Raw genomic sequence first — 25,967 nt, 5'->3', positions numbered from 1 at the left:
TAAACCGTCTCAAGATACCCTCTCTTGGCACTTCTTCCAACCATGTCTCTGGTCTCGACGACAGGAAACGAAGGCCCGGGCGAACCGTCCATCCCGAGGTATATGTCCCCACCCGTTTTGCCTTGCCGGGGGCCCCGCCCGGTCGGTGATCGCACCATCACATCAGATGAGGGGATACACACTGAGCCGATTACAAATCCAAGTCCAGCCAAACTAGTGTGTATGAAGTCGTTCCACAGAGCTCCAGTTTCTTCAAAAGTCCGCAGCCCAAACTCCGCGGTTGTGGGGGTCGCTTGCTCTACCGAAGTGCATACTCCAGTCGGTTTAGATCGCTGAGACCGGCAGTGCTCCACATCCAGCATGCCGGGACGGTCCGCGAAGGAGCTCGTCCGGGTTCCTGGCGGCGCCGGGGTGCTCCGGGGCGGATGAGAATGGCTCGGATTCGCTTTCCAGAGCTGTTGTCTAAGTAGGCTTCGTTTCCGAGAGTTCCGATTGCAACGCCGCGGAGCTCCTCATGTCACTCTGCTGGACAAGCATCGACTGAAACGAGACGACCTCGATTCAAGACACAGTATACCTCTTCTGGTTTCGGCTTTCTGTTGGAACATAATCGACGTTCAATTAGTTTGTCCCTACACATAAGACCACCGGGATTCATCCGCGTACCAGACGGAACTCGTCGGCAATCAGGATCCATGTCTCCAATTTCAGATCATCGCGGACAAAGTCTTCAAACACCACTCATTGGCTAAGATATGACGACCGGGACTCAAGCAACTGGCAAGCAACTGACTTTTCGTGTGGGATCTCTATTAATCTCAAACATGCTTCTTCGATCAGATGTGGCTCTGGAAGAAGTCCACATAATCAAAGAAACTCCTCTTAATCCACCTCCCCAGCAGCGGATCAGACCGATTGACCCCCATCATCCCGTACTGATGATCAAAGCTCCCAAACTCGTTGTTATCAATCCAGCTCCACGCCAGCGCCCCGATGACATTCACCCCGTCCTCGTGAATCGCCCGCAGCGTCTCCGTCAGGAAGTTCTGGTAGTACATCGTCCTCTCGAAATCGTACCGCTGCGCCTCCACCGGCGTCTCCACGTCCGCGTACTGCGGGAACCCGAACTCGGTGATCATGATGCCCCCCGCCGGCCGGAACGTGTTCCACACGTACCCGAACTGCTCCCGCACGTACGCCGGCGCGACGACGGCGCCGCCCTCCGACACCGCGCCCATCTTCCAACCGTTGGCCTGCGTCGTGCTCAGCTCCACGCACGAGGGCCACAGGGGGTCCGACGAGTTGGACGCGCAGGCGTCGTGGCCGCCCGCCGGGTCGGTCGCGTACTGCGCGCCGTACGGGTCGAAGGCCCAGTAGTCCATCGTCCCGTTGATGGTCGCGATCTGGTCGTCCGTCAGGGCCGTGAGGGTGATTCCGGGCGTGTTGAGAACCGTCTCGGGGAACTGCTTTCCGAGGAAGAGCGGGTTGCTCATGACGCCCAGGATGAAGTCCTGGTAGCGGTACGACGCTGCGACGTCCGCTTCGTTCGCGGGGTCCAGCGGCACAGCTAGGTTGTTGGCAAACTTCATAGTCAGTTTGCCGGTGCCCTTCAACTCGTCCTTGTACCAGTGATAGACCTCGGCGTGGGCGAGCAAGAAGGCCGTCAGACCGTTGTAGTTGTTTCCGAGGTAGAACTGCACGGCGATGTTGGGCTCGTTGAAGGTGACCCAATACGGCACGCGATCAGCATACCTCGCAAGCACCTGCTTCGCGTAGTACGAAAAGTGCTTGGGGAACGCGTCAAAGTCGTCAAAGACTCCGATGGGGTTGTCGATGTGCATCAGCGTTGCGATCGGAGTAATTCCGTACTCCAAGCAGGTGTTAATGACATCGTCGTAGTGATCCAACGCCTGTTGGTTGACAGGGGAGTCCGCGACCCCGAACGGCACGACACGACTCCATGAGATGGAGAACGAGAAGTATGGCACACCCAACGCTGCAAGCCGGGCAATGTCCTGTTTGTAAAGGAAGTAGTGCATGTCTCCCACATTGGAGTCGTTTGTGCCTAGGGTACCCTGTCCGTTCACACCGGTTGAGTCAAGCAACGCGGGACCGCGACCTTCGAGCTGGAGACCGCCTTCAACCTGCCATGCGCTCGCCGCCACACCCCAAACGAAGTCCTTGGGAAACTTGAGCCCAGTGTTATCGTTGAGGGGTCTGGCAGGCAGCTGAGGAGGGTAGACCAGGTCGGCCGAGGGGACAGGAGTGGCCGACACAGTTGTGGTAAAAGGCGGCTCTTCGGTGTAAGTGTAATTTGACCAGAGCGCCACATACGCGCTTTGTCCGTACTGTCCATCCGGACTGGCGGTGGCAGATGGGTTGAAAGAGTAAGTCGTGTAAGTGACATTGGTCGGAAGCAAGGTGGACACCTCGGTGTAGTGCGGTGCGTAAGGCGTTGCGATGGTCAAAGGAGCCGGCAACGGTGTTGGATACCGGTCGGAGGTCATTTGCTCGTAGGTGAAAGTACTGTAAGACCATGTTGAGGCCGCGGTTGGGTGAGCCGTAACCACGGAGCCGGAACTCTCGATGGCGGCGGCGGAAGCCCCGGCCACAATGAAGATGGCTGCAAAACGCGTTGCCATGTTGGCGAGAGACTCGAAGTTGGGATGAGTTAGACAACGGCTTCACATCATTATAGTCTCGCCTAAGCCAAATGTTCTATTTGTTTATATAAGTATTCAATGGTCCAGACGACGCCGTTCACTACCGTATTGCTCTCCCGTACTCCCTACCGGAAAACCCAACGTGGTATTGCTCATCTCCTCGGAACCCACGCTTCCCCCGCACCCCAAGAGTACCCCAGGTTTCCCCATCAACAAGCGAACGAATTAGAACAAGAGTTCATCTCATATTGATCAAATATTTCTGCTCAAGACTTGCAAGCTTTTCGGCCCGTTGTTCGGTTCGGGATCGTGAAGCCAAGTCTTTCAGTTCATCTTGGCCGAAGACTCAGGTCTGGCACGTCTTTACACACAAACTACACAATATCGCGGCCACTACGGCGAACGTTTCTTTGGAGAAAAGGGCTTCATTGTGACACAAATTCGTGAGAAAAGGACTTCGGACCTTCCATTGAAGGTCGGGAATACACTCGCAATCCTCATACCCGGAGGCGATTCGACCATGAAGGTCCAAACAAGCGAGATGGTTCTGCTGCGGAGCTCGAGCTCAACCGAGCCGAAGGAAAACATCAAGGCGCCTCATTATCTTGATTCGGACAAGATCGAATGCAAAATGATTAGATGATGAACTTCCATAGTGAAGGTAGTCGGCCCTTTGGTGGATACATAGAGGAGGCCCGCTGCGGAAATCCCGGGCCCCCGCAAGTGCAGAGCCGGCAACCCAAGTCTCTTAGTTGGCTCTATGTCTTGGACATGTAGCGCGTCATACTGAAGGACATGTTCTCCTAGTCACAAGCTGCCGCCTTTCACTCTCGTCGTCGTAGGCATGATGGACGAAAAGACGATTCAAACTCCATTGGTACTGTCAGTAAGTATGTTACTTCTACTGCGACCTCCCCCAAGAGTCAGCTAATACCGATCAGGATAATCATCCCAGGCAAGCAGTAAACACTCGAGACTTGCCACTCCGATCCATCCCCCATCGTCCTCCACCCAATGGCAAAAGTGCGCAAACCCATGCCAAATTTTTAATTGATTCGAGGGCAAGCCAAACCGACTGATTGATCCAAGGGCATGCAGTCTAGCCATTCAAATAATACAATCAGAGACAAGGCCAGCGTCGCTCACGGCCTGAAAACCGGCGGGAATGAAGCTAGTTTCTTTGAGACCATCATTTGCCAATGCGAAGTCCCGAGTCTCAACATTGGTGATGTCTGCGCCAAATACCTTTCCCGAGATCGTTCTTCGGCTGGTCTTGGAAATAGGGAAGTCTTTCCGGAATGAAAAATCAAACGAAGGAACGCGAGTCGACGCATTGTAAGTAGCCAGAGGCAGCAAAGTCGGCTCCGATATGTGGCGTCCTTGTGTAAGTTTGTCGGGTTTGGAAGGGGCGTATGCAAACGCTGGACCCTTTGGGTTGCCGGCAGATTGCTGAGCGAGAACCTCCTTTCTCGATCGAACCTCGGATGCCGGAGGTGGAATGCCGCGCTCATGCGACGACGGGCTCGCCGAGTGCGATACCTGCGAATGTCCGCAGCAGACACCTGGCAATTATCAGTGGAACGATCTTGCAAATGCTCACAAGCAAAACTTACAATCGTCAAGCACAACCTGCGGGTGCATGTTGTCAAATGGTTTGGCCTGCGGAACCATGTTTTGCCCGTGCTGTGAGAGACCAGACGGGGCCCTTGCAGTGTTTGAAGCCACACGAGCGTGGGTGCTGTAGTGGGAAGAGGCATAATCAGGAAAGCTGGCATTCGAGGATCCCTTACTCGCGGCCCGTTGCCTTCCGTAGAAATCGCTCACAACCTGCGAAATAGCTTCGAGGGGCCCATTGACTCGAGGGTCATTCCAGCCTGACGTATTTTGGAAGTTGACTGACGCGGAAGAGCCATGCCCTTGGAGGTAGATGGGAGTGCTTTGTTGACCGCCATGGGATTGGGCTTGGGCAGCTAACATTTGATCAACAGTTGGACTTGAGGCACCGCTGGTCATTACGACGTCTTCTTGTTGAGCCTGATTTAAGTCCGGACGACAGTTAACACAGCCCCCGCAGTGAGCTGGGCCTGTGTCTGTCGTTTCCCTCAAACCGAAGTCGGGGCTGTCTATACGCTCTGTGCACACGAGTTAGCGAGGACTGACATGCAGCTGGAGGAAAGCTGACCTTGCGGAGCATGCTGGAAGGAGAAGACCGCGAGTGGTCTAATGCGGCTGCCGGACGACATGAACGAGTTCTCGGGAGTGACTTCGCTGATGATGACCTTGATACGTCCAGCGTTGTCGTGCGGTTTCCACATGTTCTGGAAGACCAGCTCGTTACGGAAACCTGGGAACCGGAGAGGCTCGGCTACGCCAGTCTTGGGGTGAGACACTGTTTACCAGCAGATCAGTAATGCCCGAAGAAGGCTCCTCGGATGAGCATGCATGGTGGTGACCATTCCCACTTACCCAAACTGTCCGTGATTGCCGCAGGCCATCTTGTGTGATGGTCGAATGTTGTCATGCTGTGTTTCTGTCAGCTTGAGGTTCCCAAACAAGTTCCAAGAATTGATCCTTACGCCGTCAAGGTCCCGTCGATCACAACTCGGGCCTCAACCATGTTTGGCAGGCCAGGGTGGCCATGATATACGTCCTGAGCTTGAGGCGGTGCCAAATTGTGGACATAGACAGTGAAGGGAGAGCCGTAGCACAGACTGGGAACGAATGCAGTGACAGTTGGTGGATCGAAGATTCCAAAGTGTAGATCTGTCTCCAGCAGTTCGTGGTCAGCATAGCTGTTAATTGAGCTGGTTGGTCGATAAGGTAGAATGACTGACCATGTCCAAGAGGATCGGGATGATAAGACTGAGTTAGGTACTCCCGCAACGGAGCCGCGTCCTTCGGGCCAACAATCTGGACCTCCTAGTTGTCGCACCGCATTGTGTATTATTCGCCGAAGGTGGTTGAAGAAAAGCTAAAGGTATGGGTGGTGATACAAGCGACTTGCAAGGGACCTGGAGAGAGTCTAGTAGACTGACGAGTTATGGAATGGGTCTAGTCGGATGATTGCGAAGACTGATTATCGATGGGACCAAAAATGCGTAGTGATGGAGAATGGACTGTGAAGGATATGGTCGTGAAGTTGGGATTGGGAGAAAATCAAATTCAAGGACGGCCAAGGGCGGACATCAGGCCGGATGACGCTGATATGGAAGGAAAGGATGAACGTCACTACTTGACAGCGGGAAGCCACATCCAGTATTGACAATGGAAGGTAGGAGCAGGCGGTCAAAAATGCACCTCCCAATATCAAAACATGACCAGAGAAAGAGCCCGCGGCATAAGCGAAATCAGATTCTGATGGCAAGTAGCTGTGACTCGGGCCAGGCAAATTGCAACATCAAGCTGAAGTACCTGCCTAGGAAATGCGACGTACTTGCTCGTTTCCAACGTAACCAGCTTGCTGGGTCGTACTTGAGGCAAGGTCAACATGAAGCCTTTCTTGCAATGCCATAAACGCTAACTCTTTCTGGTTCACGGTATGTCGGCTGATGCGGACGTTTAGTTTCGAGACCTGCCTCCAACTTCGGAAGATGGTCCTTCCTGGACATTTCATAAACCCAGTGCCCGGCGCCCCGACACGCCCTTGCAGTCTCGCCAATTCGGTGGGTGGAAAACATATGAACGTATTCTGGGGGTTCCCCAAAGGATTGCTTCTTCTGCTCTAAAATGTACAAGTGCTCTCCCATTCGTAACCTTTTGTTTCGTCAGATTCTTCAAGGGTCAGCGTCACCTTCCTTTCGCGCCTAAACGAGGGTCAGTAATGTGCTTCTTCCGACAATCTCTCGATTGCAAAACCTACCCGCACGGCATTGGCACCACCCAGCTCTCTCTCCAGTCCGCCAGGGAATTCTCTCGGGTAGGAAGGCTTGTCGGGGTAGGCCATGGAGACGGCGCCGCAGACACCGAGGAAAACGGCAATGAAGGCACCGATCTGGAGCAGACCGGGGCCCGTCGTCGTCCAGGTGTACTCGTGGGGGGAGAACATGCCGAGCAGATCGTGGTCCTCGTGGACGGGCTCGCCGAAGTTGCGGCGCTCCTGCTTGTCCCACCAGTTGGCGTGGGGGTCGCGGTGCTGGCGCTTGATGAAAGGCGGGTTGATGTAGCCGCCGTTCTGCGAGACGGAGCGTTAGCCATGTTTACTCGTCACTGGCACCATTCCTCGCCATTGCCGTTGCCATTGCAATTGCCATTCCACCAGCACAACACCACACTCGGTAGCCACCACCACCACTGACCATGTTGGGATCCTCGGCCTCGGAGAGTCGGGGGTACTCGGGGTACTTCTCCTCAAGGACCTTGCTGTCGTTGATCGAGGGAGGGAAGAAGGTTCGCTGTTGGACAACGGGGGTTCGGCGGACTGCCTGAGCAGCGCTGCGGATCGTCGAGACCCGCGCAATTCGTTGGGACAGCATCTGCATTGGCGCGCGCATGTTAGACGACATCTTTCTTGAGGGTCAATTGACCGAAAAGGGGAGGCGTACCGTGACTGCTAGGGTGGTTCCGACGCAGCCCAATTGCTTGATCTTGGAAGTGATGTCGTCGCAGGTCGAGGCCGAAGCTTCACTCGGTTGATGATTGACTGCCAAATCCCTCGTCTCTGGTTGGCTGGAAACGGGGGAGTTCCTGCCTGAGGCCTGAATCAGTGGTAGCCTGAGGTGCAGGGGTGGCAGGCAGCTGCGAATATGTGGGTCATCACCCGATGGCGACTGGCGCGTCGCTGGCTCCTGTCAGGCGCTCTCCGGGTGCTTGATTCAAGGGAGCCGTCAGAGCCAGAAGGGCGGGCATCTCTTTTTGGCTAGCCCCAGACGAGGCCGAGCTGCGTCTTTGCAAAAAAATCTATCTTCAAACTTTTTGCTGGTGACGCTGGTTTTGCACACGAATTCCAACGCTGCCAGCTTCACAGACGTGTCATCATGGTCAAACTTCGAATTAAGACTTACTGAGCATTGACAATTCCGTAGACATTAATTTTGATGCGTCAGATGCGCTTTTCGTCGAGATCACGGCATCTTCTCGCGTCGTCCGCCCCCCAGTTGCTAGTATGAACAAGACCGCGTCGCCCGAGCCCGAGCCCGCGCATGCAACTCCCGACGCCCTCGACTCGCAACTCGAACAAAAGATCGCGCCGGCTTTCCAAGATGACTCCGATCCGCCCTCTTCTCCTCTGGAATCTCTCGGGTCCGACGATTTCAGGGACCAACTGACACCGAACGGTAACGACTTCATCGGCTTTGGCCCACATTCGCCCGCGCCCTCAACACCATCCTCACCATCACCCCCTTCGCCTCCACCAGCCCCCGCCTCCCTCGACGACGACGACGATGCCGAACGACCTTCGAAACGACGTCGAACCACCGGGTCTACACCTCCTCCTTCCACCGGGAAAAAGAAGCAACAAATATCACCACCATGGAAGAAAGCTGGCGCCGAAGGCCCTACCTCCTACACCGAGAACGGCAGGCGGAAGTCTGGCCGCATCAACACCATCCCTCTGGAGATGCAGCCGCCCTCTACAAAGCGAACGACGCGAAACGCCTTCCACAGCAGTCCGCCATCCAAAAACAAGTACGCCTCGACGAATGGCCATGCGACGACGACGACACCAACCCCAAATGGGGCCCCGAAAGCTCCTGCGCGCAAGTCAACTACCTCGAAGCCTCCTCCCTTACAGCTTAAGACTTCCAATCGAAAATCCATATCAAACGACACCAAGCCTGCATCTCGATCCACGCGCAAACGATCGCCGTCTCCTTCCACGCAGCCTACGAGGCACTCCACCAGGACACGGCGCGGTCGTCGCAGCTCTATCGATGACCTCACGGCCACGACCTCTTCGACGAGCCCCAACCGAACGAGAATCAAGTTGAGAGTCCGGTCGACCGAGTTGCCGATAGTGCATCCCGAGCAAATAAGCAAGCGGCTGAGGATCGGTCCTTCTTTTGAGGAATACTGGGAAAAGGCACAAACGCTGCCCGTCGAGGAGGGCGGCGTGTACGTGCCGGAAGATGGCCCTACCTACACGGACGAGATGGCTCAGAGGGATGCCCAAATCATCCTCAGGATCGAGGAAGCGGTTGAACCAAGAGGTCTCTTGTCCCAAGAGCGCTGCTCCATCTTCGTACCCGAATCCGAAGAAGAGCCCCCGCGCCAGTGGGCTCGCGCCGACCACATGGTCAAGGCTATGTCCAACTTCCGGAAGCTGATGCTGGCGGAGCAGCAGAGGCATCGGGCGCAGGCCAAAAAGGTTGCTGAGGCTTGCAGAGACGCTTGGCTCCGACGCCAACCGAAGTCGGCCGAGGAGTTAGAGGCAGAAGCAAGGGAGGTTTGGATCGCACGATACAGGGTGGTAGTCAAGAGCATGTTCGGTACGTGGGAGAATATCCGATTCGAAATCAATCGTCGCAGGCTTCAGGAGTGGGAGGCCGAGGAGCAGCGCAGGGTAAAAGCTGCGTTGCAGGAGGCGGTCAACCTTTCCGAACAGAAGCTCCAAGCCCGACGAGCGCAGGCCGACTCTGATATTTCCGACGAAGACGATTTCGACGACCTCGACGCCGATGTCGACCTCAGTGACCTCGACAGCGATGCAGATGGCACTCAGGCGATGTCGATCGATGCCGAGGACGACGACTCAGGCGACGACGGCGATGAAGAAGATGACGATGTCATGTCATCATCGGATGAAGACGAAGCCGGCGATGATCACGTTGCAGACGCCGGCGACGAGAAGCTTACGCAAGAACAGCTTCGCGCGAAATACGCAAACCTTCCAGAGCTTGCTGCGGATGAGCAAGTAGAGCAGCTTGTCAATGGCGTTGGACCAGACGGAGACGCGAAAGCTGTCCCAACAGGTGCACGAGAGGACGATACCAGCGATGAGTCTGTCGACATGGACGATGATCTTGGCTCAACCGACATGGACGATAGCGACATGTCTGACGAGGATGAGGGTTCCGAAGAGGAGGAGGGAGAGGAGGAACCGGCGGGTCTGCTCGGTATGCTCTTCGGCAAGTCTGAGCTGAAGAAGATGAAGGACGAAGAGCCGAGTAAAGACCAACCGAAGACCGATGTTCCCGTCACGGATGCCCTTCCTCAACAAGGCGAAGCTTCTACTCCCTTCAGAGAAGACCCGGAAGACGACGAGGACGAGATATCCTTGATTCAGCATCCTGGCGCGTTACCCAAAGACAACGGGATGGAGGTCGACAAGACAACAGAGGGAGCAAAGCTCCTGCCGGCAGCAGAAATCACCAGCGAGTTGGTAAACGGAGTTGAGGCTGTAGATTCTGAGAATCAGCCCCCCGCCTCTTCACCAAAGACCAACACCGCAACACTAGACGGCACGACCAAGAGCGCGGAGGTCCCTCCCCCCACCGACATCGTTCAAGATGCAACAGTCATCTCAGAGGACGTTGAGATGGAGGATGCGCCCCCCAAGGCCGATGTTGCGAACGCGAACGCTGCATCTCCAGCAGAAGCCCCTGCCAAGCATGTTAGCCCCGATACCGATGTTGTCACTGTCCCGCCTAGTCCGGAGCAAAGCCACTCTCCTCCAACCTCAGACACGAAGCCCTCGGAGGTGGACACAATGTCTTTGGCAACACCCGGTGTCAAGGATGTCGTGAGTCGTTCGGCTACACCGAACACGCCGCAAGTCGCAAGGACGGAGATCCCCTTCCTTCTTCGAGGAACTTTGCGTGAATACCAACACGATGGATTGGATTGGCTTGCGGGCCTATACGCCAATAACACCAACGGCATTCTCGCAGACGAAATGGGTCTTGGAAAAACCATCCAAACCATCTCGCTACTTGCTCACCTCGCTTGTCATCATGAAGTATGGGGCCCGCATCTGGTCATCGTACCCACCAGTGTGATGCTCAACTGGGAGATGGAGTTCAAGAAGTGGTGCCCTGGCTTCAAGATTCTTTCCTACTATGGAACCCAAGAGGAAAGAAAGAGAAAGCGTCAAGGGTGGAACAACGACGATGTCTGGAACGTCTGCATCACATCTTACCAATTGGTTCTGCAAGACCAGCAAGTCTTCAAGCGGCGCAGGTGGCATTACATGATCCTGGACGAGGCACACAACATCAAGAACTTCAAGTCTCAACGATGGCAGAGCCTTCTCGGTTTCAACACGCATTCTCGACTACTCCTCACGGGAACCCCCTTGCAAAACAACTTGACCGAGTTGTGGTCGCTTCTGTTCTTCTTGATGCCAGCCGAAAATGGCGTTGGCGGATTTGCAGACCTCCACGAGTTCCACGACTGGTTCCACAAGCCCGAGTCTCAGATCCTGGAAAACGGCCGCGAGACCATGGACGATGAAGCACGCGCAATTATTTCGAAGTTGCACAAGGTACTCCGACCTTATCTTCTTCGAAGACTCAAAGCAGACGTCGAAAAGCAGATGCCTGCAAAGTACGAACACGTCGAATTTTGCCGCCTTTCGAAGCGTCAACGCGAACTGTACGATGGATTCCTGGCTCGCAGCGATACACGCGATACTCTTTCCTCGGGCAACTACCTCTCCATCATCAACTGTCTGATGCAGCTGAGGAAGGTCTGCAACCACCCTGATCTGTTCGTCGACCGACCCATCATGACATCTTTCAGGATGCAGAAGTCGGTGCCGGCAGAGTACTCGGGCACCGATGGATTTTTGCAGCGTTCTCTGCTCAAGATCGAGCCCATGTCCGTCGTGAGCCTTGGGGTATTGAACATGATTCCTGCCCAATTCGAGAGCATGTCTAATACGACGGCGGAGCGGATCTCGCAGCTGAGCCTGCACAGGGCGCTCATGGAGCTTCGCGAGACTCAGAATACGAGAGCTCATCTCGCTCGCACGAATCTTGATCCGTCAACCGTTCAGTCAAATATCGTGTATCTGGACAGTTTGGCGCGCTGGCGTCGCTTCGAGGAGTTGCAACACAGCGTCTACCTGAATGCTCTCCGCGGCCAACGTCGACCCATCTACGGCAAGCGATTGGTTGATTTCCTCACACTGGGACTCGACAAGCGACCTAGGAAGCCTCGCCCAAGAGTTCCCCAGGAGATCCTGAATTGGTTCGCGGAAGACTCTGACTTCTTGCGCGCAGTCATTCACACTGCAGACGCGCGAGCCGATTCATTACAAACCATAATATCAAAGTTCTCCTGCGTCACCCCCGCGGTCATCAGCCGAGACATGAACGAAGTCATCCTAGGCAGGAAGGGCGTCCAGGCCTTCACCGACGAGGACCTGAAGCTCTCCGCACCGGTCAAATGGGCACCTTTCATTCCTAAGCAGTCGCCAATCGACCCCTGGCACGAGTCTCGAATGCGTCACAGCATCCAATTCCCCGACAAGAGACTCCTCCAATACGACTGTGGCAAGCTTCAGGCTTTGGACAAACTCCTTCGCAAGCTGCAATCGGGCGGTCACCGTGCCCTCATCTTCACACAAATGACAAAGGTTCTGGATATCCTCGAACAGTTTCTTAACATTCATGGTCACAAGTACCTCAGACTGGACGGTGCCACTAAGGTTGAGCAGCGGCAGATTCTGACGGACCGATTCAACAACGATAACAGAATCCTTTGCTTCATTCTTTCGACGCGTTCAGGTGGCCTGGGAATCAATCTCACGGGCGCAGACACCGTTATTTTCTACGACCAAGACTGGAACCCGGCGATGGACAAGCAGTGCCAGGACAGATGCCATCGCATCGGACAGACTCGCGACGTACACATTTACCGCCTAGTGAGCGAGCACACCATCGAGGCCAACATTCTCCGCAAGGCATCCCAGAAACAAATGCTCGACGATGTCGTCATTCAAGAGGGCAGCTTCACAACGGACTACTTCAACAAGCTCTCCGTCCGCGACGTCCTCGGTGCCGAAGGAAACGACTTGGTCGACGACGCCGCTAATGCCGCGATGGATCGCCTCTTGGGAGGACCGGAAAGCGGCAGCACACGGAACGCTGGCGAGGCGCTTAAGCAGGCCGAAGATCAGGAAGACGTGGAGGCCGCGAAGGCTGCAGAGAAGGAAATCCAAGACGACGACGCCGAGTTCCAGGAGAAGAGCGGAGCGCCCTCCGGAGCTTCCAGTACTCGGCAAGGTACACCCCGGGACGACCCCAGTCAACCAGGCGGTCCCGGTCCTTCCGGTCTCGGTCGCTTTTCCGAGTCTGTGGCGCCGGACCAGGAGGAGATTGAGCATAACGCGTGGGGCGAGCGCATATATAATATCGACGAGTACATGCTGCGCACGATGGCGGAGCAGCTCAAGGGCACGGCGTTGGAGCTGCCCAAGGACAAGAAGAAGAGCAAGAAGAGGGGTAGAGACACGCGCAAACGATAGGCGCCGGTCGACGAACATGCGTCTTGTGTCAGTATCATCAGCATCATCACGTTCTGTTGATTTGTGTTTTCTTGTATTATAGCGGACTACGGCATTCGGGACAAAAGACGGTCGCAAAGTAGACCCGGCATGTACATTGGTAACGGCGTGGCCGTGGCATGGAGTTCTGGAGAACATTCTCAGGAGAGAAGACGGTAGTCCGGTGCGGATATAGACGATGAACGAAAAAGAGACTCTCCCACAACGTTTACTGGTCAATATCCATGTGATGTCTTCGATTCGGTGTTGGCTCACGCACACTCAGTAACACCCTTCCTCGCCTCCTCCGCCCACCCCTCGGCCTCCCTCTCCAACTCGCGCTCCACATACCAAAACGTCACCGCCGTCCAGACCCCCGCCCACACAAACGGCAACGACCAGCCGATCGTATACGCCACATCGCCGCTCAGCGTGAATATCAAGATGGTGCAGAGCACGGCGCACGCCTCGGCCCCGACGGCCCAGAAGACCCCCAGCCGCCTCAGCATCGCCCGGAAGACGTGACTGGCCTCGTACCGCCGGTCCAGAGCGGCGCGGAACTCGGTCCCGCCGGAGCCGTCCACGGCGCAGATGTCCTCGATCAGGCTGTAGATGCCGGGCCGGAGCTGGGCGCCCCTGGGGACGGAGGAGACGCGGCAGGGCGCGGGGACGCGGAAGGCGCGCAGGGCGTCGACGAGGAGGAGCTCGGTGCCGAAGACGTAGAGCATCGTGGTCACGGGCATGGAGAGGAGGCGGATTGGAGGGTGTTCCGGGACGGTTCCGCTGTGTTTTAGGTCAGCCAAGTAAGATCTTGGTCAGGGGTAAAGAGGGGGTGAACGCACACGATGAGCTCGATCATGATGATGATCCACGCGAAGGAGAAGTTCCAATGGAACCAATCCAGATACCACCGATGCGCGCCCATCACGCGACACGTGCTGCCCTTCCTCCACAGCCGCCAGAAGCGCAAAAAGTACTCGACGATACTCGCGCCCCCGACGGCGGCGGTGACGATGGAGAAGACGGCGTTGGGGCTCAGCTTCTCCCTCTTCTCGGTGGGCGTGTTGGTGCCCGGGCCGACGCCGTACCAGAGGCCGAAGTAGAGGGCGATCGGCATGGCGATGGAGTCGAAGAGGATGAGGGCCCAGAAGAGGGCGATGGAGAGTTTGCGGGTGCGGAGGGTGTAGTTTAGGGGCGGCGGTCTCGGTTGGAAACTCGGTGGTGGTTGTGCTGGTGATAAGGTTGTTGGTGATGGCGGTTGGTGTGTTGATGGTCGTGGTGAGGTTAGGGAGGATCGGCGGGCCATTGTGAGGAAGGGCCTGGCGAAGGGGCCGTCGTAGCGGCGGTCGAAGTCATGGCTTTGTCTTGTTTTTCGCTGTGTCGGCGATGTTGGGGGTATGTTGTTGTTGAGGCTGTCGGGCAGGCTGTTTGACTTCTTCTCGTCGAAGGATAGGGTTGGCTTGTTGAGGTTATTGTCGGAGTTTGGTCCGGTTTGGATTCGATCTGGATTAGCGGCGGGCTTGTGGCCCTGGGTTATTTGAAGACTGTGCCGGCCGAGGGTCGCGGGATCTCGGGGTGTGGTGTTGTGTCCGGCTTCAGGAGCGTTCGGAGACGGATGGCTCGGAGAGACATGGCCGTCTCCGGGCTGTTGCTTCTCATTCATGATTGATGGAAGATGTGGTATCTCTAAGGAACGTTTCAATTGACACTCTCCGGAGAGAAAGGAGAAAACAAAATCATCACGGCTTTGAACAATGTGCTGTAGTACTAGTGGGAATATTGTGTCAATTAACGATAGCGAAGGGTGGCATGTTCATGGCAAAGCACCCATCGCCAAGATACAAACGAGAGTCGATCATTACAATCAAACGCATCGGCCGGTCAATCAGAAGCACAAACAATACCACCCCAAGACGTAGCCTCCCCTCCGGAAAGATCTAGAGCACTGCGTAGTGGGACATGGGGTCACAGGAGCAGAGTCTCCGCCGCAGAGGCATGATGTCAGAATGAAGCTCGTGGCGAATCCCGAGATAACCTCCCCTGTCCGACGTCCGGGGTTGTACAGTGTTCCAGCGGTTCATCCCTCCCTTTAAAGTTTTCTCTTGCTTCATTGCATCGCGGATGATGTTGTTGCGATGCACGCACGAAGCAAGATAATTGAAGGTCTCGTGATGTGTGTGTTGGTGATGTGCCAAGTCGATGGCTGAAGAAGAGAGAACTTCGAGGAAAGAACGATGGAGGGCGGCCGATAAGATAAGCTCTTGCCGAGAATGTCGCCAAGCCCGCTTATGTCATCTGGTCTGCCCTTGAGGGTGGAGTCTCATCTCGAGATCTCATTGGGCATAATTGACAGAATGGAGAAGGCATCGCCATCTCACGCAACACCCCTCATCCCGGAAAGCTCAAAGTTACTATGTGACATCGCCAGTCTGGTTACTCCGAAGCGCCGATAATGCGCCTCATCAATTGCCATACGCTCGAATTCAAAGATTTCGCAGAAAATGGCCATGTCCCCAACTACGCCATCCTGTCTCACACATGGGGCGAAGACGAGGTGACCTTCAAGGACTGGCAGGACACCGCGCTCAGGGAGGAGAAGATCGGATTCGAAAAGATTCAATCAACATGCCGCCAGGCCCTCATCGACGAGTACGGCTATGCCTGGGTCGACACGAACTGCATCGACAAGAGTAGTTCAGCCGAGCTTTCCGAGGCCATCAACTCCATGTTCGCCTGGTATGAACGCGCCGCCGTCTGTTACGTCTACATGGCCGACGTCCCTCCATCTACACGGGACGAGATCGAAAAAGAGGACAGCCATTTCCGCAGGAGCAGATGGTTCACCCGCGGCTGGACCCTGCAAGAGCTGATAGCACCGCGCCATGTTGTGTTCTACGCCCAGGATTGGTCGTATCTGGGAACCAAGAAGGACCTCGTCGGGGTCATATCCGCCATCACGGCCATCGACAAGGGTTGCCTAAAAGGCACGAGGCCTCACGAATACAGCATCGCGGAAATCATGTCCTGGGCGTCTGCTCGAGTCACCACGCGCGCCGAGGATCAGGCTTATTGTCTACTCGGTCTTTTTGGTGTCAACATGCCGCTCCTGTACGGCGAGGGTAACAAGGCCTTCACGCGACTGCAAGAGAACATCATCGAGATCTCAGACGATCAAAGCATATTCGTCTGCGATATAGAAGCATTGGCCATGTGTGCTCCTCTCGCGAGCTCTGCGTATCTATTCGCAAAATCCGGAAATGTAGGGCGTTATTCTCTCATGACAGCCCCCATGACGACTCTCCCGCCTTTCTACACTATGACAAACGCCGGTCTCTCCATCACTCTGCCCCTTATACAAACACTCTTGCCTTACTTCGTCCTTGGAGTCCTCAACTCCACGGTGAAGAGTCACCGCGACAGCAACATTTGCATCATGTTGTCATCCCACGTCAGCCAGTATCGGCATCAGTACACAAAGGTTTCAATGCCTATGCCATGGTTTCCAGTGGTACCGACCTCGATCAAAAGTCTCCTCCCTCCCTATGAGGAAAGCTCTAAGTACCCAGAGAACTGGGCGGTCGACTTCATCCCGGAGGAGCCCACCCCGATTATGATCTCAAAGATGGACCGGTACGACCATCACAATCTGGTCTCAAAGATTCTCTATCCCGTGAAGCGCACGGAATCCGAGGTTTTCTGCTTCATCACGTTTCCCCGCGGGCTCGCAGGATACCGGCTCTACGCAGCCGACCCGCCCCAAGCCTTAACTGAGCGCACCAGTATGATGGCCATGCTCAGGCGGAACCCCGAAGACCGCGTAGGGCGGGGACTACTCATTTTCAAACGAAGAGGCTCCCGCCGAGAGGAGAGTAGATATGTCGCGGTCTATCTCGAAACAGCCGTCGATGACAACGTCGACGCGGAGAACTGGCCGCGCAGGTGTCGTGTCTTTCCTGACTGGAGAATCATCGACACTCTGGATGCTATACCGCCGTTTGTTGAGAGCGACTATCCGCCTCCTAAGGGACGCGCGAGTTGGGTTGGTGATTTGATGGCGACCGTGAGGACGGCAATCCCGGTCGACTCTTCTCACATGCCTCTGACGAAGGTCATGATGATTGCTGAAATCGTGTTTGATATGGACGAATATCGAGATGCCAGGGGCCGTAAAGGCTCCATTCATCAGTCATATGACTCGCCACATCACAGTCTCATGTTGCAAGACTGGAATGGGTTGGAAATGGAGCAGAAGTTCTCCATTGACAACAACGCAGAAAGCCCGTTTTACAGCCCGAGATGGTCACATGTATCACGTTCCACATCATACAGCCCGGATTACTCGCCCAAAAGCCCGAAATTTGGAAGTTCACCTCTTGCGGACCCAATGGTAGAAGATTAGGTTCAAATGCTTCATTTACTCAAACAGGCTGCAGCACAGCTGCTCCGGCAGCTCAGCTGACTTGCCAACTACCCCTTATAACATACAAATCGCTAAGAATGGAATCATAAGCCAACTCCGCCTCACAACCACTCCCATCTCGTTTACTGGGGCATAACCTCAGCCTTGAAGTCGGAAGGGCCGTTGGTGGCAGCGTTGTTGCCGCCGGCAGTGGCAGCAGGGGCAGCAGGCGCGGCGGGAGCAGCGGGGGCAGCGCCGCCCTGCTGAGCACCACCGGCGGACAGAGCCTGGATACCACCGTCGAGGGACTGGTTGATCTGGTCGACGGACTGCTGGGCGATGCCCTGGCCGATAGCGGGGACCTTGGAGACGACGGCGGAGCTGAAGTCGCCGGCGACGGCCTTCTGCTGCTTGAGCTGGTCAACGGCGATGGAGGTGGCGCCGAGCTTGTCAAGCTCGGGCTTCTTGTTGGTCAGATCCGTGACGGCGGTCTGGACGGCGGTGGTCAGGCCACCGGCGGACTGCTGTAGGGTGAGGGCGTCGGTGAGAGAGAGCTCCTGGGCGCCCTGGATCTGCGTGGTTCCCTGCTTCAAGCTGGTCTGGACCTTGTTGGAGGCATCGAGGAGGTTGGCGGCGCTGTTGGGGTCAGAGGCGGAGAGAGCCTGTTGGTTGAAACAGTCAGTATCGAGATTGGATATCGGGGAAGAGGGCAAGGAGAGATCTTACCTTGACAGCGGTGTCGAGGTTGCCGAGGGAGTCCTGGACGCTGGAGAGAGCACCCTGGATGGTCTGGAGTTGACGCTTGCTGACGAGGGAAGCAGGGGCGGCGATGGCAGTGCCGGCAATGAGAGCCTGGACGAAGACGTTGGTGAAGTGCATTTTGACTGGTGGTGGTGTGGGTTGATAAAGCGAGGGCTTTGTGAAGATGTTGAAGCGAGTGCTTTGATATCTAGAAGATGCTTTAGAGTGTAAGAGAGTTGTAGATGCTGATGAGATGAGAGAAGAATCCTGACTGAGACCAGGAACTTCATGCGCTTATTATACGAACTTCGACGTTGCCGCGAACGCCTCGAACATCGTCTTCCCGCAGCAGCAATCGACGACGCAGCATCCTTCATCCGAGCTGCATCACGGCCGGGAGGCGCCAGGAACCGTACGACTCCGTCAGTGTGTGTGTGTGTGTGTCCCGGAAGCTGCTGCATCATGTCTGGCGCAAAACCGCACATCTCACACAGTCCAAGTCGCGCGAGCATCGCGGTCGAGAAACTGTCAGAAGCCGTGTTCGCCTCAAGCTACTGCAACTTCGACGCCTCCCGGGCAGCCCATTCCGGCTTGGAAAGATCTTGGGAGCTCTATCGCATCGCGGCCAGTGACCAATTACCCAAAACCCCTGAACCCTTGAAACGCGGTGCCGTGCGGTGCGCGGCTCGGTCACTGACCTGGAGGCTGGAGGATCACGGCTTCGGTGCGCATCAGACGAAACAAAACACATCGCCCACGGACTCGACTGGAAACGTCAACTCTCCTCTACGTTGGCGATGTGAGCCACGAACTACCCAACACTTGGATCTTGAATAGGGAATCCCTTCTATTTTTGGCGGTTGGGGCTTTTTGCTGGTGTTCGTTCGCTGTGGCGTGCGCTTTCTCGATGTGCCATAGGCCCAGGAGTGAAGCTGTCGCCGTGACACATTCATTTCGGATGGCACAAATCTCTCAAAGCACTGGCTTCTTGAAATTTTTAATCGCCGTGAGGGTTTTCCCGACATGCTCGGAATGGCCTGGCGAAGCTTGCCACATGTGGTGATCTCGATGCGCGTGCGACTGAGGCCTGCCGCCAGTCAGTCTGCCCACGTTGACCAGCGCGCCACCGATGACTTGCACCAGAAAACATCGACAAGCTTTACGAACTGGTTCGTCAGTCTGGTAGCCTGGTTCGTGGCGTGGGTTCTGTTGACTTCGCTCATGCAGGAACCCCCCCGTCTGGCGCGGGAAGACTAATACCGAGCTACTCGGGGTGTTCCGTCTGTACATGATGTGTGTGTAGTCTGCCCTTAGCTCCCACCTTAGCTGAAGGCAGCTCGAACGCTCCTCTCACAAGTAGCAGACTGGCGTCTCTTGGCTGTACACAGAAAAGCAGCTAGTGCGGCAGTCAATGTCATTGAGCGTGCGCGCGCGCCTCTTAGTCTGCGTCGATGCACACGAGGGGGCGGCAAACAAGCTTAACCTTCAACGATAACCTCGGTTCTTGCTTGCATAGGTCGACATACTGGCAATCCAGACACCAATCGTCTGAAAGCTTCTTCGTCTTCTCTATGCGAGTGCGGAGGGTGGGCACGTAGTTGACAAATGTCTGTCAAGTGTCACGTCTCCCTCCACCCTTCCAATACCCAGGGTCCGTGCCTGAGCGCGGCTAACATTCTTGTCACCAATCCAATGCTGGGATGAGGGGTGGCTGAGAGGTGGCCAGTGAGAGAATCCCGAAGGCTGCATGAGCGACTGAATCTGTCATCATCGTAGAGGTCGGTGGCAATGGACAGCAACAACGCCACACAGCGGACGACAACGGCTGGGCGGAGTTGGGCCACTTGACGGGCCCAGTTCGTCGGATGAACGAGTTTCTCGCCTGAAGGGTGTCAGTTCGACTCGACAGGCCAGCTGGTGGCCACCCCTCGACCGGGAATCCGATTGGTGAGACGTGACATATCCCAATGCCAACTGAGCGTCGGATGTGGTCGACTTGGCGCTGTGCGCACGATACCCATCTCCACCAGCGGCACTTCACGAGCCCTTCGGTTGTTCGCCCGTTGTGGTTCGACCGAGGTTACGACTGGGTCGGACTCGCATTTGTCACATCCGATGGACAGTTCTGACGGGAGACCCTGGGCGGCTCCCACTTTGAGGTGTTCTAGAGTTTATTCCATCTCACGATCTCATATTTCTTTGGGCTCCTGTAGTCGGAATCACTCACGTCCGGACTTTGAGGAGCAAAGTTGCTGCACCAGAATGGGGTCCATCTGGAAGAGGTGAGCTTTGTGAAGGTTCTGGGAATGGAGACAAGACGATCGCTTTCGCTGCGAAAACTTTGCGACCTCGACCGAGAATTGCCACAATAGGAAATATGCAGCAACTCATATCAGATAGAACCTGATCCGGTGAGAATTTTACCATTACCAAGCGCTTTGAAGTCGCCGCCATCTATCCGAGCAGCGATACGGAACGAAGCTGGGGCATGAGCCACATCAGGTAGACCACAAGCAACTATCTGGGGTGACGGATCACGGCCCGACTGACAGGCGGGAAGGACTCAATGACAGCTTTGACGTAGGTTTCACTTCCCTATGGACACTCTAAGGTGGGAAGTAACACATCGTCGTGGTCTACTTCGATGCCAGAGGACAACTCCTGTGATATTCTTTTTGCCGCTCGAACGACTTTCACTCATGGAGCCGAGGATCATGCAGTTGGCAAGTCAGCCTTCTTCGAGCAATCACAGCGTCTCAAGTCTTAAGATTTCGCGCTTCTGTCGACCCTGAACTGCAACGCAGTAGCTTAACCTTGCGGAAGGGCAGGCAAACCTTCGTCCACACGGCCCTTACAGAAGGCATATCGACTTCATCGAGAGACTCTATGGCTACGTTGAAACTAGCTCGGCTGGGTTAATTCAAGATACAGCCGATTGGCAACTCTTCTCGGGAATTTCATACACATTTTCCAACACTCTGTTACCACGCATCGCGAACGAAGGATTCTGCGATATCTGCCATCTACCAATTCGTCACACAATATTTATTCCTCAATTACCTTACTGTAAGTACTTGTCGGCAATCTCCTCGGCCATCACATCAAACATCGGTTGGGCGCTGAACCACCCAACGTTAGGCGTGCCCACGCTTTTGGAAGTAAACACAGCATCTTCCTCGTCAATCTTGACAGGAGGTTCCCCCGTGCCGTGACCAGCGGCAGCTGCTTCTGCTAACATTTGAGCGTGACAACACTTATCCAACGACGCAAACCAAAACACAGCAGCCTCGACCGTCTGACCAACCGTCAACAGGCCATGATTTTGCAACATACAAGCCTTTCCAGAACCCAAAGCCCTCGCAATATTTCGCCCTTCCTCTTCAGCCAGCACCACGCCCCGGAACTGCTTGTAGATACCCAAATCACCGTGAAACGCACAGCTGTCCTGCGTCAGGGTGTCAATGGGCCGGCCCAGAGAGCAGAAGGCCCTGCCATAGAGGCTGTGCGAGTGAGCCGCGCAGTTGACGTCGGGGCGGGCCACGTGAACGGCGTGATGGATCATGTAAGCCGCGCGGTTGAGGAGACGGTTGGCGCCACCGTCGACTACCTCTCCTGCGCCGTTGACGAGGATGAGGTCGGAACGTCGCATCAAGCTGAAAGCTCGACCCAGAGGGTTGACCCAGAAGTGATCTGTGAGAATGGGGTCGCGTAGAGTGATGTGGCCGGCGACGCCCTCATCGAAGCCGAACTTTCCGAAAAGCCTGAAGGCGAGAGCAAGCCTTCCCTTGAGGTATTCTCGTTCCTCTTGCTTATTTGTGAACGCTGGAGGTGTTGGAATTTGCTGCAGTTGAACATTGTTACTTCGCTGCGTAGTAACTGTGCTCGTCGGTTCGGTTGACTGGAGCTGGCCCGACTCGAGAGATAGGGACGAGGAAGGCGGACTGCTGGTTGTCTTTGTTGACGTGATTGTCGTCATGGTAAGAGGATATGTTCTTGGTTGAGTATGCCGAAAGTTTCAGGAAACATGTGGGCCCCGTTTCTTCATGAAGTCGCCAAAGCCTCTCTTGTATTCAACATCCATTGGCATCGATGCTTCAATGGGTTCGCAGAAGCTACATCCCAGCAAGATCGTCGCTGACACGGAAATGCGTTCCTCAGCACCCATGATCTTCTCCGCAGCATTTCCCCAGATTCCACCCCGCAAATTACCATGACCTCGCATGCATGAAGCCCCGGAAACCCCGCCGGCTTGCGTTTCTCCACACGGAGGTGCAGTCCCGGATCCTGGGGGGATGTAATCCATGGAGACCTGGATATCAATCATGCAACAGCTCCGCTCCCGAAGAAACCTCCATGACAAACTCTACAGACAACAGACCAGCAATCCAAGATACGAATCATGCAACCCGACGAGGACTCTCAGGCGAGCAGCAACCGAACGCGGAAAAGTCGGCGCACGTCGGACTTGACTGGGACGCAAATTGCCCGCAAGCGTGCTATGGACCGTTCCAACCAGAGAACGCACAGGGCCAAGAACAAAGCTACCATCGCAGTGCTGGAGAACAAGCTTGCCGAGCTCACCTTTCAACTGAACGAGGCCAAGACCCAGCTTGCTAAGCAAGATGAAATTATCAGGAGCTTTGGTATGGGCGCGAATGACGGCTTCTCCCAGGACACCACGACTCTTCCTTCAGTAGCAAGTCTCGGCGGTCCTCCTGGAGCAGAGTTGCCACGATCAACAGCCAGTCTTGGCGAGCAAAGTGGTTCAGGGACACATGGTGTTGAGACATCCAGGCATTACGATATCTGTGATGAGACTCTGGCGTTGGACCCTCGTCAAGACGTGTTCAATCCCTTCACTGACATTGATAAATGCTTCGACGACTGGGCATTTGAGCTGGACTTTGGAGCTCAAACGGATTTCTTCAATCAAGACATGTTCAACTTCTTGATTGGAGCGAGACCGGATTCTCCCGATCAACAGAAAGCCTTAAGAAAGGGCATGACGGAAACAGACCCTGAGTTCAACAGTGACGAGCGTAGCCCGGAACGGTCTATCGGCTCGCCATTTCAAGCTCAAGAGGAGCTCTCTGAGAAGAATACTCCTTGGAGACTCATACCACCCAACCTCCCGCCTAAGACACCATTAGACAAAATCATCGTCAACAGCTCTCGGCGAGGGCGTAAACTCTTTCTTCAAACCCGCGGCCGACGACGCACTGAGCTATCTGAACCATGCTTTCCCAGCATCTCACCCTTGGTCAACCGGACACCTAGCGACGGCGTACCGCGTCCATTATCAGATGAGCTTGCTGCCCAAGTCCAGGGCTCGCCATTCAAGTTCCTGGTCGAGCGCTTGGCTTTCATGTACAAGCTCTCGCATCTCATTCGCTGGCTCATGTGCCAGACCAAGGAGACCTACGAAGCCATGCCGACATACATGCGGCCAACGCAGCTGCAACTGACTGTGCCGCATCCCGCATGGATCGATGCCATCACATGGCCAGGAGCGCGGGATGAGATCATCACGAAGATGAACTGGGAGTCGGAATTCAACCTCTTCCAGAGGCTGACCGGGCAGACCGTGTCAGTGAACTGGCCATATCCTGACTCGGGTGCGTTCATGGAGTCTAGCGACGGGCAGGTACTCACGCTACATCCGCTGTTCGAGGCGCATGTTAGACAGGAGGAGAACTGGACTTGTGGACAGGAAGTTGGAGCTGCGTTTGCATTTATGAGGAGCTATTCCACAAAGTAGGCTATCTTATACCAAAAGAGTAATGCGTTTCTTTTGTATGGTAATTTCATCATCTCAACGGAGGCACTGCTGCTGAGCCGACACCAGCTGCTCCTGAACGTCCATCTTCCCAAACAACGTGAAATTGAGTCCAGTCCTGAAATGCTTCTCGCACGTGGTCCTCATACTTGTTCATCCCTCCAATGTAGTTCAATTGTTCCCTCTTCTTTCCAGGAATGTTCGCTCCCATGTACCAGGAGTCGCACAGAGGGAAAAGGGTATGGTCGTTCATCTCCTGAATGATAGCGTTCCACTGTTCTTGAGCCGCAACTCGCGGCTCGATAGCATCGACCTTTGCGTCTCGAAGCTTGGTAAGAAAGTCCGCGATAAGGTCAACTTGGGACTCAATAAACACGGGTGCGTTTGTAAATGCCGTGGGCGCTAGAAGTCATCACATCAGTAAAGAAAACAGAGTAACCGTCAAAAGCCCTACCTTGAGGCCCAAAAACCATGAACATATTAGGACAGTCATGAACCATGATGCCCAAATGAGTCCGAACACCATCTCTCCACCGCTTTTTCATGTCAACGCCGTTCTTGCCCCTGAGGCCCATGCTCGTCAGGCTTCCAGTCATGTTGTCGAACCCGGTTGCCATGATGACGACGTCGTGTTCTCTTTGGACTTCTTCCCCGCCACTGGTAACGATTCCGTTCTTCCAGAACTCCCGAATTGGCGTCTTTTTCAACGGCACAATTTCGACATTTTCTCGATCAAGAGATTCATAGTAGTCTTGCTCAAGACTGCTCCTCTTGGTCGCGAAAGGGAATGGCGGCTCCAACGGTGCGACAATCTCGCGTTTCGCGGCGTCATGGATCCTCGCGCGAACCCTCTTGACCCAAAAGCCGTAGATCATTCTGTTCGCTTTCGCATCGACCAAGAAGTCGCAGTAGTTGGCGGCTTGAAAGCTGAAGCCGCCACGCGACCAGAGTTCGTCCCAGTAGGCTTCTCTCTCCGCCTGAGCGACATCGCTAGAAGCCAGTACTTGAGTATCGCAAGCCATGCCAGCCGGTGTCTGACGTGACAGCTCGAAGAGACCCCGCAAAATGCCCTTCTGGATATCCTGCTCCAGCTGGGATAGCTCGCGCTGCCTCATAGGCAGTGCGATGTTGGGGTTGCGGAGGTAGACGGTAAGGTGCTCGGCGTGCTTGGAGATCTCTTGCACCAGCTGTACTCCTGTGGCACCTGATCCAACGATGGCGACGTTCTTTCCCTGAGTTTCGACGGGAGATGAGGACCAATCTGAGGAGTGAATGACTTGGCCTTCGTAGTCGTCCATCCCATCGATATGCGGGACAAATGGCTTGTAAGAGTTGCCAGTAGCTGGAATCAGATACTTGCACGTTGCTGTGAGTCCGGTATTCGTGCTAATCGTCCATCTTGCATGACGCTCGTCGAAATCTGCCCCGTTGACCGTAGTCTTGAAGCTAGTATCCTTTTCTAAGTCTAGGACTTTGCCAACGTGCCTGAAGTACCGCTTCAGCTCGTCGTGGCCAGGGAAACGCTGGCTCCAAGACCAAGTTTTGTAGACTTCGGGAAGAGAAAACTGATAGTAAGGCACCTCTGAGTCAACGCGGGCACCGGGGTAGCTATTCCAATGCCAGACGCCGCCATACTCATATCCCGCTTCGAACAAATGGGTGGAAAATCCTAGCTTGCGTAGCTTGTGAAGAGAATAGCAGCCGCCAAAACCTCCACCAATGATTATTACATCGAAGTGGGATTGGGCGGTAATCCCATTCGACTGAGGTTGATCAAGAGAACCCATGGCTAGGTACTGAGTAGGGTTGAACAATAGACCAGACTGAATGACAAGAACGTAGATGCTGCAAAAGCTGAATGTATAAGTAAGCCGGTTTAATTGATCTTGTTGTTCCGATATCGATCCAACTTAAGAACAGAAGCTCAGAAGGATCGCCTGCATGGCACGAGATCTGTCAAGTGAG

General features: G+C 55.0%; 9 protein-coding genes across 9 annotated transcripts; 3 read left to right on the top strand and 6 right to left on the bottom strand.

The window, feature by feature from the left end:
* Nucleotides 1–836: 836 nt before the first annotated feature.
* Nucleotides 837–2,642, bottom strand: CkaCkLH20_11902 (uncharacterized protein; the record flags this gene model as incomplete). Its single annotated transcript, XM_038894616.1, has 1 exon — nt 837–2,642. One exon carries the CDS (start codon nt 2,640–2,642, stop codon nt 837–839), a length of 1,806 nt encoding a protein of 601 aa, XP_038740057.1.
* Nucleotides 2,643–3,770: 1,128 nt separating this feature from the next.
* CkaCkLH20_11901 (uncharacterized protein) lies at nt 3,771–7,141 on the bottom strand (the record flags this gene model as incomplete). The annotated part of the gene is made up of 8 exons (XM_038894615.1): nt 3,771–4,225; nt 4,277–4,633; nt 4,727–4,795; nt 4,846–5,052; nt 5,130–5,185; nt 5,240–5,430; nt 6,523–6,834; nt 6,959–7,141. 8 exons carry the CDS (start codon nt 7,139–7,141, stop codon nt 3,771–3,773), a joined length of 1,830 nt encoding a protein of 609 aa, XP_038740056.1.
* A 623-nt stretch (nt 7,142–7,764) lies between these two features.
* CkaCkLH20_11900 (uncharacterized protein) lies at nt 7,765–13,068 on the top strand (the record flags this gene model as incomplete). Its single annotated transcript, XM_038894614.1, has 1 exon — nt 7,765–13,068. One exon carries the CDS (start codon nt 7,765–7,767, stop codon nt 13,066–13,068), a length of 5,304 nt encoding a protein of 1,767 aa, XP_038740055.1.
* Nucleotides 13,069–13,358: 290 nt separating this feature from the next.
* On the bottom strand, nt 13,359–14,749 carry CkaCkLH20_11899 (uncharacterized protein; the record flags this gene model as incomplete). The annotated part of the gene is made up of 2 exons (XM_038894613.1): nt 13,359–13,869; nt 13,929–14,749. The coding sequence occupies 2 exons, from the start codon at nt 14,747–14,749 to the stop codon at nt 13,359–13,361; spliced, it is 1,332 nt and encodes a 443-aa protein (XP_038740054.1).
* Nucleotides 14,750–15,538: 789 nt separating this feature from the next.
* CkaCkLH20_11898 (uncharacterized protein) lies at nt 15,539–17,485 on the top strand (the record flags this gene model as incomplete). The annotated part of the gene is made up of 1 exon (XM_038894612.1): nt 15,539–17,485. One exon carries the CDS (start codon nt 15,539–15,541, stop codon nt 17,483–17,485), a length of 1,947 nt encoding a protein of 648 aa, XP_038740053.1.
* A 143-nt stretch (nt 17,486–17,628) lies between these two features.
* On the bottom strand, nt 17,629–18,364 carry CkaCkLH20_11897 (cell wall protein; the record flags this gene model as incomplete). Its single annotated transcript, XM_038894611.1, has 2 exons — nt 17,629–18,147; nt 18,212–18,364. 2 exons carry the CDS (start codon nt 18,362–18,364, stop codon nt 17,629–17,631), a joined length of 672 nt encoding a protein of 223 aa, XP_038740052.1.
* A 2,923-nt stretch (nt 18,365–21,287) lies between these two features.
* On the bottom strand, nt 21,288–22,202 carry CkaCkLH20_11896 (uncharacterized protein; the record flags this gene model as incomplete). The annotated part of the gene is made up of 1 exon (XM_038894610.1): nt 21,288–22,202. The coding sequence occupies one exon, from the start codon at nt 22,200–22,202 to the stop codon at nt 21,288–21,290; it is 915 nt and encodes a 304-aa protein (XP_038740051.1).
* Nucleotides 22,203–22,625: 423 nt separating this feature from the next.
* Nucleotides 22,626–23,984, top strand: CkaCkLH20_11895 (uncharacterized protein; the record flags this gene model as incomplete). Its single annotated transcript, XM_038894609.1, has 1 exon — nt 22,626–23,984. One exon carries the CDS (start codon nt 22,626–22,628, stop codon nt 23,982–23,984), a length of 1,359 nt encoding a protein of 452 aa, XP_038740050.1.
* Nucleotides 23,985–24,033: 49 nt separating this feature from the next.
* On the bottom strand, nt 24,034–25,789 carry CkaCkLH20_11894 (cyclopentanone 1, 2-monooxygenase; the record flags this gene model as incomplete). The annotated part of the gene is made up of 2 exons (XM_038894608.1): nt 24,034–24,404; nt 24,457–25,789. 2 exons carry the CDS (start codon nt 25,787–25,789, stop codon nt 24,034–24,036), a joined length of 1,704 nt encoding a protein of 567 aa, XP_038740049.1.
* Nucleotides 25,790–25,967: the final 178 nt, after the last annotated feature.

The sequence above is a fragment of the Colletotrichum karsti genome, assembly GCF_011947395.1.
Source record: "Colletotrichum karsti strain CkLH20 chromosome Unknown Scaffold52, whole genome shotgun sequence".
Classification (NCBI taxonomy): Eukaryota; Fungi; Ascomycota; class Sordariomycetes; order Glomerellales; family Glomerellaceae; genus Colletotrichum; species Colletotrichum karsti.
Note: the sequence above shows the minus strand (reverse complement) of the source record. Positions and strands in the feature narration are given on the sequence as shown.